This window comes from Stegostoma tigrinum, chromosome 16, assembly GCF_030684315.1.
Source record: "Stegostoma tigrinum isolate sSteTig4 chromosome 16, sSteTig4.hap1, whole genome shotgun sequence".
Lineage (NCBI taxonomy): Eukaryota > Metazoa > Chordata > Chondrichthyes > Orectolobiformes > Stegostomatidae > Stegostoma > Stegostoma tigrinum.
Genome location: NC_081369.1, coordinates 36,744,502 through 36,758,101, shown reverse-complemented (window position 1 = coordinate 36,758,101; position 13,600 = coordinate 36,744,502). Strand labels below are relative to the sequence as shown.

The 13,600-nt window shown below is 41.6% G+C and overlaps 1 protein-coding gene across 9 annotated transcripts in view; it reads right to left on the bottom strand.

Annotated features, from left to right (window-relative positions):
* The window catches only part of banp (BTG3 associated nuclear protein), a 296,836-nt gene that overhangs the window by 187,479 nt on the left and 95,757 nt on the right, over positions 1–13,600 (bottom strand). For all 9 annotated transcript variants that reach the window (XM_059651709.1, XM_059651711.1, XM_048546311.2 and 6 more), the window contains one exon: positions 8,361–8,477. In XM_059651709.1, the coding sequence (XP_059507692.1) occupies positions 8,361–8,430 (70 nt within the window). In that variant the 5' untranslated portion in view covers positions 8,431–8,477. The remainder of the gene's footprint in view (positions 1–8,360; positions 8,478–13,600) is intronic.

Below are 13,600 nucleotides of genomic sequence, written 5' to 3'. Positions count from 1 at the left end.
GACCTGCTGGAGGTGTACGATACTGCGCTTCAGGCAGGGGATATGTGCAAGTCCATGAGGAAGGGCATCATCACCCTCATTTACAAGAGGAAGGGGGAGAGGGAAGAAATTAAGAATTGGCATCCCATTTCACGATTAAACATGGACTACAAAATCCTGGCCAAGGTCATAGCTAACCGGGTCAGGTCTGTCCTGGAGTCAGTGATTGATTCACCCTGACCAAACCTGTGCTGCGCCGGGCAGGAAGATCGCTGAAAGCCTCGCGCTCATCAGGGATACGATCACCTCCGTGCAGGACAGGTGGGTGGACACCTGCCTCGTCAGCCTGGACCAGGAGAAGGCCTTCGACAGGGTCTCTCATGCTTACATGAGGGACGTCCTCTCCAAATTGGGGTTCGGGGAGGGCATCCGCAATTGGATCCGGCTGCTCTACGCCAACATCGTTAGCGTAGTCTCGCTCAACGGGTGGGAATCGGACAGTTTTCCTGTCAGATCTGGAGTCAGGCAGGGCTGCCCGCTCTCTCCTGCCTTGTTCGTGTGCTGTGTGGAGCCCTTCACTTCATCCATCAGGAAGGACGTGAGCCTGAAGGGTGTGACTATCCCAGGCAGCGGATGCCTTCAGGTCAAGACCTCCCTGTACATGGACGATGTCGCCGTCTTCTGCACCGATCGTCGGTCGGTGAGTAGGCTATTGGACATCTGCGGCCAGTTTGAACTGGCCTCGGATGCCAAAGTCAATAGGGGTAAGAGCGAGGTCATGTTCTTCGGGAACTGGGATGACCGCTCCTTCATCCACTTCACCGTCAGGACAGACTATCTGAAGGTGCTGGGTGTTTGCTTTGGTGGAGCTGGGGCGTGCACTAAGACTTGGGAGGAGCGTATCACCAAATTGAAGCAGAAGCTGGGCAGGTGGACGCTCCGGTCCCTCCCCATCACGGGTAAGAACCTGGTTGTCAGGTGCGAGGGGCTTTCGGTACTGTTGTATGTGGCGCAGGCCTGGCCTATTCCCTGGACCTGCGCCACTGCAGTCACCCGGGCCATCTTCCACTTCATTTGGGGGTCGAGGATGGACCGGGTCCACAGGGACACCATGTACAAAGACCTGGAAAATGGGGAAAGGGCCTACCAAACGCCACCCTCGCCCTGATGGCTACCTTTGTGTGCGGCTGCACCAAGCTGTGCGTAGATCCTCAGTACGCAAACACCAAGTGTCACTACTTACTGAGATTCTACCTGTCCCCGGTGTTGCGAAGGATGGGCCTGGCCTCGTTGCCGCGGAACGCTCCGAGTAGTTGGACCGTTCCGTACCATCTGTCCTTCGTGGAGAAATTTTTGAAAGGAAACACCTTTGACCACAAGGCCGTCAGGCAGTGGTCAGCACGTAGTATCCTCAGGACCCTTCGGAAAAAGGAGAGGGTGGATCCCGTCGTGTGGTTCCCCATGCAGACTGCCAAAGTCGTTTCGCAGAATGCCTCATTGCCAGAACTTTCAAACAAGCACAAGGACATTGCTTGGCTGGCGGTGAGAGGGGCTCTGCCAGTGAGATCCTTTATGCGTGCCCGGAATCTCTGCGCCACCGCACGCTGCCCTCAAGGTGGCTGCGGGGGGGACGAGACTGTCGATCACCTCCTTCTGGAGTGTGCCAATGCGCAGGAGGTCTGGAGGGGGATGCAGTGGTATTTGTTTCCCGGGACGCACACTAAGACCAACATCAACTGCGCCTGGAGGACCATCAATGCGGTGAAGGACGCTCTTTGGTCTGCCCGCAACTTGCTGGTCTGCCAGCTGTAAGAACTGACCCCGACCGAGTGTTGCAGACTGGCGCACTTCGAGGTCCAGGACTACGTGCTGAGGGACGCGCTAAAGCTTGGGGCAGCCGCCGCCAAGGCACGGTGGGGAAAGACCACGGTATGAAAGCCCTTGTCCAGAATAGAAAAAAGGGCCCTATCTGGTAACTGGGCCCAGCTGGCGCCTTCCCCAACTGGTCAGGGGGCCAACGGGGACTGTGCGGGGTGATGACTGCCGGGGTATTTTCTTTGCTTTGTATTTTCTTTTCTTCTTTGTTTGTTTTTTTTTCCTTTAGTTGGTGTATGTACCCCCTGGGTAACCCAGAGCGGCTTGCATGACTGGGTAGGTGTGTAAATATGTTTATTTTTTGTACATCTTACGAATAAAGTATATTTTTTCAAAAAAAAAGGTAATGAAACGTCTGAAAACGAACCTTCCAGCTCAGCGAGCAAACTCACATCCAGAACTTCTTCTCTTTGCTATTTTTCATTTCTACCCAGACTGATTCCACATCTTGATCTCCTGCGTTTATGCCATTTCTCATTACAGCACTGATCCATTCCTTCACCAGAAAAGCTACACCATCTCCTTTTCCTTTCAGTCTAAATCTCCAAAATGCTGAAGACCCTTTGATATTCAATTCCCAGATCTGATCTCCTTGCAATATCTCAGTAATCGGTACCAAATCGTATCCTTGTGTTTCTATTTGTGCCATTAACTCATTAAATTTTGTTTTAAATGCTTCATGCACTTAGGTACAAAACTTTTAGATTTGTTCTATTGGTAAATCTGCCTACTCTTTTATAAATCCTTGGGCGTAAAGACAAACACCCCATGTCTCATCTTTACTGCCTGGTAACCATCTGCCACATTGCTGACCTACACTCTTTAACTCCTCCTTTAATTTGGATTTTCTAATTTCCCCTACAAATGAACTTTCCCCACCCCTATTTAGTTTAAAGCCCTGTCAACAGCCCTAGTTATGCAATTCACTGGGACTCTGGTCTCAGCATGATTCAGATGAAGACTATCCCATCAGAACAGGTCCCTTTTCTCTATTATTAGTGCCAATGTCCCATGAATTCAAACTCTTTCTCTTTCAGCTACATATTTATCTGCTCAATCTTATTGACCCTGTGCAATTAGCTCATGGCTCAGATAGTAATCCAGAGAATGTTACCTTTTCAGTTCTGCTTTTTAAATTTTGCTCCAAACTATCCTTACTCCTTTAGTGTAACCTCTGTCCTAGTTTAATCTGTCGTTGGTACTTACGTGGACCATGACAACTGGATCTTTACATCCCACTCCAAGTTCCTCTGCAGCCCAACAATAATATATGCATTTTGTAGGTGTGGCAATTTAATGACAGGCACTTCTCTCTAGTATAGAACTTTTAAATAACATCAGTATCTTGGAAGTTTTCACAATTTCTTAGATAAAGTTCCTCTCACATAGCTGTTCATGCGAGGCAGCGGTAAGTAAGAGAAGTTTTTTCTTTTTCAATGGGGGTGGGGGAATGCAAGTTTATTAAAGCATTTTCCTTATGTTTCTAGTGCCATATGGAAGAAGGTTTGCTTAGTCTGGTCCTAGGCAAGGAAATGGGTCATGTGGAAAAACATCACAAGCAAGAGATTTAGGAGTTAGTAAAAATGGTACCAACTTTTAAGCATAACCATCAGGATAGCTGAGGGTGGGAAAAAAAACCAAGAAGCAATTCAAAAGAAACACTGAATTAGGGGAGAACCAATTTCAGTAGGTAAGGAGAATGGATCTGGCCAATGTCAACAGGAATTATTGATTGCTGGACAAATCAAGCATGCCTTTAAGTGGCAGATGGTTCAGATACAGTCAAGACACATTCTCTGAGGAACAGTCTGAAGGGCAGGTTTGGCAGCTGTAGGGAACCCTGAATGACAAGAGATATTGAGGCTTTGACCAGAAAAAAGAAGCAGGCATGGCTCAGGAACAGGCAGCTGGGATGAAGGGAATCCCTGGAGGTATATAGGGGATACCAATTTTAACTGAAGAAGGAAATCAGGAGGGTGAAAAGGGGGGCACAAGATAGCTTTGGCTGAGAAGATTAGGGTGAATCCAAACAGATTCTGTAAGTATATTAAAGGTAAAAATAACAACTAGTGGCAGAATAGGACCCCTCAAGAACCAAACTGGATATGTATCTGCAGAACCGCAGGAGATGGGCGAGGTCCTCAAGGAATATTTTTCCTACATTTACCATGGAGAAAGACGTGGGAACTTGGGGAGGTTAGTGGCAATATTCTGGGGACAGTCCATATCATGGGAGAGGTGGTGTTGGAAGTATTAGAATGTATGAAGGTGGATGAATCTTCTGGTCCTGATTAGATATATCCAAGAACCCTGCAAGAGGGTCGAGGGGAAAAAAAATTGCGGGGGCATTGGCTGATATATTTACATCATCATTAGCCACAGGTGAGGTCCCGGAAGATTGGAGGTTGTGCATGTTGTGCCCTTATTCATGCTGGGCTGCAAACAAAATCTTGGTAATTATAGACCAGCAAGCTTATCTCTGTGGTAGGTAAGTTACTGGATAAGATTCGGAGGGTTTAACATAAACATACATGCAATTAGAAAGAGAAATGTTCAAAAAGGGCACAAAGATAAGTCTAGTAACTGTCAGTCAGTTTAATTTCATGAGTGGGAAGGCTATTAAAATGATCACTTGGAACAAAATTAAGTCATTTGGATAAGCACAGCTGCTTCACATTCTGAAGGAAGGTATTAGAAGGGTTCACCAGGTTGGTCCTTATACTACTACTGTTTTATGCAGAGCATGATTTCAAAACTTGCCAACAATAATATTTGGAATTATTGTGAACTGCGAGTTCATATTTTCTAATGACAGTTCAACAAATCCATCCCATTAGATTCAGGGGACATATCAATCTTTAGCCCCATTCGCTTCCCTAGCACTTTTTCCTTTAGTGATCGTTATTGTATTTAATTCCACTCCTTATCTTGCCCCTTGAAGACTTATTAATTTTGACAAGCTATTGGTCTTTTCTATATTGAAGGCTGATGCAAAGTATTTACTCAACTTCTGTCATTTCTTCATTCCTAACTATTATTTCACAAGCCTCATTCTCCAAGACTTCTCTCTCTTTTTATATATTTAAAGAAAGATCGTGTTGGCTGTGTTAATATCACTTGTAAGTTTACCTTCAAAGTTGATCTTCTCCCTCTTTTATTGGTTGTTTTTTGTCAGTTCTAAAAAAACTTTGCCACATTATATGTTTTTTTTCTTTCAATCTGATATGATCGTTATCTTCCCTGGTTAACCATGATTGGCTATCTCCTTCCTCACTGAAGTTTGTCTATGCTGTGAGACATGAACTATTTTCTTAAAACACCCACCAGTTTTCATTAACTATCTTTATTATGTCCATTCCAGCCACCTCTGCCTTCACTCTTTTTTAAATGTCATACTTTGAGCTTAGTACAATTCCTCCTTCACCGCCACAGCTTACAAGGACCTTGTAACTGTCAGACATTTCAGGGTCCGAACTTCCTTAATTTTAAACACCTGTGTCCTCATATCTGCCTCAGATGTAGTGACATTCTATTGCTCCTAATCACAGACCAATTCTAAATGACCTGATGGGTGCGATTGATCTCCAGAGCCAAGTGTCCATGGTAATTTTCCCCTCCCTTGATGTCACACAATGTCTGCAGCTTAGATTGCAACTCAACTCATTTCAAGGTGCCAACATATCTGCATTCACCAGCTTCCACAGGTTGTAATAGTAACACATCATTCATCCTGTAATCAGTACCATATTTGATTTAACTGAGATTCCCTCCCCTTTACACTTCACTAAACTCATATTGTTATAAAGCAAGAGAAAAATATCAGTATCAATTTAATACTTAAGCAGTTACTTTTAAGAAACAAAAAAGAGAAAAGAAAAAAACCAAACACCCAAACAAAAACTGATAACCTGGCTTTTATTTTAATGACAAGAAATACTCACCAATCCTACATACTGATCAACCCGCTTCCCTGCACTCATGTCATACTATGATTTGTGACATCACTCCACAGCTCATGTATCACCTCAAGTCGGTCTCTCAATCCATATCTTTTACCCTCTCCGACCTACCTGTTGCGTGGGAAAGTTTACCTACACAGTCATACAGCACAAAAACAGAACCTTCAATCCAACTAATCCACACTGATCAAGTTTTGGCCTTTATCACTCTAAGTCTCTCCTATTCATGTAGTTGTCAAAATGTCTTTCAAATGTTGTAGCTGCACCTGCATCTACCACTTCCTCCTGCAGTTCATTCCACATACAAACTATCCTCTGTCTGATAAAGGTCCCCCTCAGGTTCCTTTCAAAATATGCCTCCTCGTTTTGAACTCCACCTCTAGGCAAGAGACGTTTTGCTGTTCACTTCATCTATGCTCCTCATGATTTTATAAACTCTATAAAGGTCCATTCTTCAACCTCTACGCTCCAATAGAAAATCTCCCAGCTGATCCAGCCTCTCCTTATAACTCAAACTTTCCTGGCAAGTCTTTTCTGAAGCCTCTCCAATTTAATAATATCCTTCCCACAGCAGGGCAACCAGAACTATATACAGTACTCCAAATGTTGCCTCATCAACATGTTGAGATTGTTCAGCATGATGTCCCACCTCCTATACTCAATGATCTGAGCAGTGAAGGCAAGATTGCAAAATGCCTTCTTAATCACTCTGTCTACCTGTGACACAATTTTCAAAGAATGCATAAGGCTCTTTCTTCAACGCCACCACTCATGGCTCTACTATTACCTGTATAAGTCCTGCACTTGTTTGTTTACCAAAATACAATACCTCCTCTTGTAGTAAACCCTGGTTAAAGCATCTCTGCCCACTTGGTACCAAAGTGCCACTTTGAACCACACTTCCATTCATACACTTTGCCTTCATCTCACTTTGCTAAGATCCAAACTAACTGTGCTCCCGAAAAACAGAGCATTTTCTCTTCCTTATAAAGGCCTGCTCAGAAAACCTATTTAATTACTCTCATCAATACCTCATTTAGACAAAGAAATTCAGGTGCTTGAATTCCAACAGCGAAAATCAGGTAACTACTTCATTTAATTAGACCATTTCACTTATTTAACTAATCTGAATAAGTCTACAGACTGAGTTTGGAAAAGATATAACAACTGAGTTTTCACTTTAAATCAATTTCAAATAGTTGTCAGGCAATAAAGTTTACCAATGGGAAAAAGTATAGTGTGGTGTAGGCTTTCAGCTTGAGTACTCTGGAAATTTTGGGGAAGCTTGAGGGAAAATGCTCATTTTAGACAAGAAAGGTTTTCAGTTTGAGTTTGGGGTAGTTCTGTAGAAGGCTCAATTGAAGCTGAATGTGTAAAATAGTTGACCCTGAGAAAGATTAAGAAAGACGTTACCTTTCGGAAGAAGTTTAGTTTAACAGTTTCAGACCAGAAGTATTTGGTTAAAATCTTGGAGGGGTTGTTTATATGAATGTGAGAAGATCCAAGCTCAGTTATAGGATGAATCGAGAAAAAGCGGTGATCATATTCTCCAGATGAACTGAAGCCAAAGTCAAATTACGCTCCATAGATGCGAAAGAGAAGGAAATTGTCTCCAGTGTCAGTATTGTAAGAAAGTATTGTTGAGATTGAGGGTTGTATTTTATTACATGTTTAAAAATCTTGAAACTTGCATCATATGTAAAAAAGGTTTATTCTATTTAATCCTCATTTCATTCTGCACAATAAACTTCTGTTTTAATGTAAACTTGAATCTACGGCATTGCGAGTCTATGTTTCAGTGAAGGGCTATCTCATCTAAAATATGAAAAAAACTTCAAGCCAGATTTCATTTTGGGATCTGAGTTGATCTGTAATAAATCCAGGTCAGATCCTAACAAAATGAGGAAAAAGATTTTTGCAGATTTTTTTGGTTAGGATCTGTAATGCACCATTTGAAACAAAAAAGTGAAGGCAGATTCAAACATAGCTTTCAAAAGAATAGATGATTATTTCAAGAAGAAAAGATCTGCAGAGTGCCAGCGTGATCACAAAATGACAAATGGTCTGCTTATGTGCCTAAATAGAGATAAGAAATGGAATTACAGCCACATGTTAAAATTAGAAAAAACAATACAGTAATAATATATTAAAACCTACACAAATTATTAACACATTGTATTATTATCAGGAAACTGAATCAAGATAAAAAAATCAAGGTTGAAAATCGTATTGCAAAGTAATCTAAAATACCATGCACATGAATCAAGAACAAGAATTGGACCCCAAGTTGCAAGGGTATCTTTAATTTGTATATCAGTGTTCTGGTCAACTTGCTTAATTTCTACAGATCCATGTGTTCAAATAGATGTTTATAAATTTGTTTCAAACATCACTGCTTCAAAAAAAATGCACCTAACATTTGACAGTATTAGCAAAGTGACAACACTTTTTCGGATATTGTGATAATTGATTTTTTTTCAACAAAGTTACTCTCAAACGGTTAGTTTTCACCTGTCTGGCTTACAGAGATACTATCCTACAGCTTACCTGCTTGATCTTGTGTTAGGTCATCAACTGCAATTTGAACCACATCAGTCAAATTGTGTTCTGACATCATCTAGTTACAATGCAGAATTGACCTCCACTCTGAAACCCCACTGCTGCCTGAAATGCATAATACATAAAAATTGTCAAAAACAATTTCACCTTAAATATAATCTATTTATAAAATTTATAAGAACATTGGCAAACATCTCAACTGAAATAACAGAAATGTAACAAAATTTAACCATTTCTCCAGCATCTGCACTTCCTACCATCTCTAACCATTTTAATCCATTTTTAGATGTCTCAAAACAATCATGATAGTTAATATCTACAATATATATTCCATGTCAGGTACCAGCCCAGGGAAAAAATATTTCACATTACAAGTTACAAAAAATGAAACACATTTTTCCCTGAACCCTGTTGCATTCTGAGTCTTCTTTATGTTCACGATGTACATCCCTTCTCAGGTATTCAACCAGAAGCATTTTCCAATTTCCAGTCCTTCTTGTATTATGACTGAAAGGCCTTAGACAATGACCTTTTAACCATTATTTCTATAAAACCAATATTAGAAAATAATTGCATTCTAATTGTACCGCTTCCAGTATATAGAACACAGAACAGTACAGCACAGTACGGGCCGTTTAGCCTATGATGTTGTGCCGACCTATTATCCTACTCTAAGATCAAACTACTCTGCATACTCCACATTTTACTATCATCCACGTGCCTATCTAAGAGTCACTTAAATGCCCCTAATGTCTCTAACACCACTTTCACCATCGGCAGCGTATTCCACGCACCCACCACTCTGTGTAAAGAGCCTACCTCTGACATCTCCCCTATACCTTCCTCCAATCACCTTAAAATTATGCCCCATGTAATAGTCATTTCTGACCTGGGAATAAGTCTCTGGCTATCCACTCTGTATGTCTCTCATCATCTTGTACACCTCTATCATGTCACCTCTCATCCTTCTTTGCTCCAAAGAGAAAAGCCCTAGCTCCCTCAACCTTTCCTCATAAGACCTGCCCTCCAGTCCAGGCAGCATCTTAGTAAATCTCCTCTGCACCCTCTCTAAAGCTTCCACATCCTTCCTATAATGAGGTGACCAGAACTGAACACAATATTCCAAGTGTGGTCTCACTAGGTTTTATACAGCTGTGACATAACCTCATGGCTCTTAAACTCAATTCCCCTGCCAATGAAAGCCAACACACCATATACCTTTTTAACAACCCTATCAACTTGGGTAGCAACTTTGAGGGGTCTGTGGACATATGCCAAGAATCCAGCCATTAATCTTGTTTTCAGCATTTAAATTTGACCTTCCAAAATGAATCACTTCACACTTTTCTGGGTTGAATTCCATCTGACATTTCTTTGCCCAACTCTGCATCCTGTCAATCTAGGTGAACAATGGGAAGACCAAAAGGAATTATTTTTGATCTTTGACCATCTCTAAGTTATTACTAATTTCACCCACCTCCCCCATCATTCCTTCAGATGAAGGATGTCTTTGTCATGTTTTTAAACCCAGGTTTAGCTTGCAATTCCATATCCCCTCCGTCACTGAGACTGCCTATTTTGATCAACATAATGCACCCTTACCGCAGCCCATAAAAATACGTAAGTTTTGCTATAACTGTACATTATCTTAGTGAAGCCACATTTGTTTTCTTTATTCATTCACAGGATGAGGGCATTGGTGGCTAGGCTAGCATTTATTGCCCATCCTTAGTTTCCCTGAGGGCAGTTGAGAGTCAACCACAGTGCTGTGGGTTTGGAGTCACATGTAGGCCAGACCAGGTAAGGAAGGCAGTTTCCGTCCCTAAAGAACGTTAGTGAACCAGATGGGTTTTTCCCAACAATCGACAACGGATTCACAGCCATCATGAGATTCTTAATTCAAGATATTAATTGAATTCAAATTCCACCATCTGCCATGGCAGGATTCAAATCCAGGTCCCCAGAACGTTACTTGGGTCTCTGGATTTACAGTCCAGCAATAATATCATTCGGCCACTGTCTCTCCGGAAGGACTATGTTCAGTTTTGGTTCTTATACTTAAGAAAGGATGCACTGCAGGCTGTTGAAAAGTGATCCACGAAACTAATCCCTGGGAAAAGTACTGAGTTATCAAGAACAGATAAACAAGTTAGGCCTTTATTCATTAGAATTTAGAAGAATGACAGATACTCTGATGAAAGATACAAGATTCTGAGGAGGCTTGACTGAATAGATGCTGGAAAAGAAAATATGATTCCACTCATGGGGAAATCTTGAACTAGGGACACTCATTTAAAACTGAAATGTGGAAGAATTTTTTTCTCCTACGTGGCAGCGAATGTGTGAATTTCTTTATCCCAGGGAGAGTTGAAGGCTCAATTACTAGGAGAATTTAAAGAGGATGTAGATAGATTTTTGAAATGTTGAGAATTTGAGGGCTGTGTAGATTCAGCACAGTTTGGCGCAGCAAGGTGGCTCAGTGTTTAGCACTGCTGCCTTGCAGAGCCAGAAGCCCAGGTTCAATTCCACCCTCAGCTGACCGTCTGTTTGGAGTTTGCACATTCTCCCGATGTTTGCATTACGTTCTCCCACAGTCCAAAGATGTACAGGCTATGTGGATTAGCTGCGCTAAGTTGCCCATAGCATTCAGGAATGTGTAGGTGGGATGGGTTTGGGTGGGATGTCTGAGGGTCAGCTTGGACCTGTTGGGCCGAAGGGCCCGTTTCCACACTGTAGGGATTCTATGAAAGAGTAATTGAGGCCTGGGTCAGTTCAGCAAAGATTTTATCATACAAAGGTTTGACAGGACAAATATCCTACTCTCGTTCCCATTTATTGTTTTTCTTATCCTGCAAATAGCTTTGACGTACCCTATCTCCGTGTCAATCTACTTTGTTTGGAAAAAAAACTGGCAAATTTATCGTGTATCTTGAACACTGGACCAATTGCATAGGATTATACACAAAAACAAACTACTGTGACTGCTGAAAATCGAAAACAAGAACAAAAAAATTAAAGAAATAATCAGACGGTTGATCAGCAGTTGTGCAAAACCACAAACCCACCCATCCAGTCTCTGCCAACCAACTATCGCTAAGTTTGCTACCTGTCCAATTCTGGTCCCTAGTCACTTTTCATTTGCCTTATCCACAATTATTTCCTGAAATGTATCATGTATTATTGCTAATTAAAAATATGTATGCAAAATCTACATAATGTAAAATGACAATGTTTTGTGTTTCTCCAACCTTGAAATTCATATCAATTACCTTCTTGTAATCTCATTAAAGGCAGACTTACTAAAAAGGCCATGCCAACAGCCTTCCCTATTTCTTTTAAATCTCAAATGTAATCACTTCTTGCTTCTATGAGCTCATCATACTCCCTTTTCCTTATTTTTCCATACTAAACTGAAGTATTGACCTTCTGGAGGACAGATGGGCAAATCACCTTTTGAAATTTTTAACACAATTGACTTTTTATCTTCTAAATTTCTAACCACAGATGCCAATAATACTTGTATCAGAGATAATGAGAACTGCAGATGCTGGAGAATCCAAGATAATAAAGTGTGAAGCTGGATGAACACAGCAGGCCAAGCAGCATCTCAGGAGCACAACAGCTTTAGACGTTTCGGGCCTAGACCCTTCATCAGACAGGGGGATGGGGAGAGGGTTCTGGAATAAATAGGGAGAGAGGGGGGAGGCGAACCAAAGATGGAGAGAAAAGAAGATAGGTGGAGAGGAGAGTATAGGTGGGGAGGTAGGAAGGGGATAGGTCAGTCCAGGGAAGATGGACAGATCAAGGAGGTGGGATGAGGTTAGTAGGTAGGAAATGGAGGTGTAGCTTGAGCTTTTGTGCTCCTGAGATGCTGCTTGACCTGCTGTGTTCATCCAGCTTCACACTTTATTATCTCTGCCAATAATACTTCTTCAGGTGTAATGTACCGTTCAATTAAAAAGATAAAAGGGGTCTGGTTGTATAAAGAAAATTGAAAACAAGATGGCAGCATAGGAGGGCACCCCAGTCAGGGCTCTTCTGAACAGCTCACTTTTTTCTCGAGTATTTTTAAACTTTTAACTTTTTAAACTTAACTTACAGGGGAATGATGGAGGCGATTACCTGACCGGAGGCCAGCATGGGGTAACGAGTCCCAGTGCAGGGAAGCGGGTCACAGTCTGGAGGCCACAGCAGAAAGGCAAGTCCCGGATCGGAGGCTGTTGCAGTAAGGCAAGATCCTTGTGGACTGGGGGTGAGGCCTCAAGCGTTGAAGCCCATGTGGTTTGGAGACTTGGCCCGGTGTGGTTGGGAGGTTAGGTGCTGGCATGGACTGGGGCAAAAGGACTATAAATAGAATACTTTTCTCCTCTTTATTCTTATGCTGGACTTTTGTTAATTATTCTTTCAATTTTGTGCCAAATACTTAAGTATCTGTACCTAGGTATCTTGTACCTAAGATAGTGCCATAAGCTGCAACATTGCAAACTTTTCATTGCACTCATTCGAGTGCATGTAACAAAACAAAACAAAACCAATTCATTAGTTCAATTCAAATTGGCCAGAGGTTTCTCATCTCATAGCTTGTTGGTTTCCCTATCAGGATTCATCTGTGCTTTCTCAATCAATGGTCTACCTATTAATAATGGTATTTCACTGGACATTATACTTAAAATAACTGGTTCTTCCTTGTAACATAGTCAGAATCACTCTTTGAGAAGATTTTATTGTGTTATCATCCCTAAATCTGAAACTGGTAGAACTCTCAAATTACTTAAACTTTGTCCCACTCCTTATTACTCAGTACAGCATTTTAGTTTGTTTATTCCACACATCGTAAATATGCACCCATGATCTAATTCTACATCATTAATAGACACTACCACAAACAAAGTTATCACTGGGTTGAAACATTTTGTGGCCGACATAATGTCCTTTCTTTGCTCTGTATCTCTGTTATCTTACTCCAGATTTTCCACTTCATGCATAGTTTTGAATAGTGTGTTATACTGTTTGAGACATTTATTTGGTGTACTGATACTTTAAAATTGTACCTGAAACATGAATAAGTACAAAAGGATGTTTCTGCAGTTCATTCTCTGGTTTTACATCCCAAAGACTTTTCAAAACAATCAAGAGCATTTTTGTCCTCATTTCTCTTAGAATTGGCCGTTCATATGCTTGCCTTAATATCTTAACATATGCCCTTCATTTTCTATTATATAAGCGAT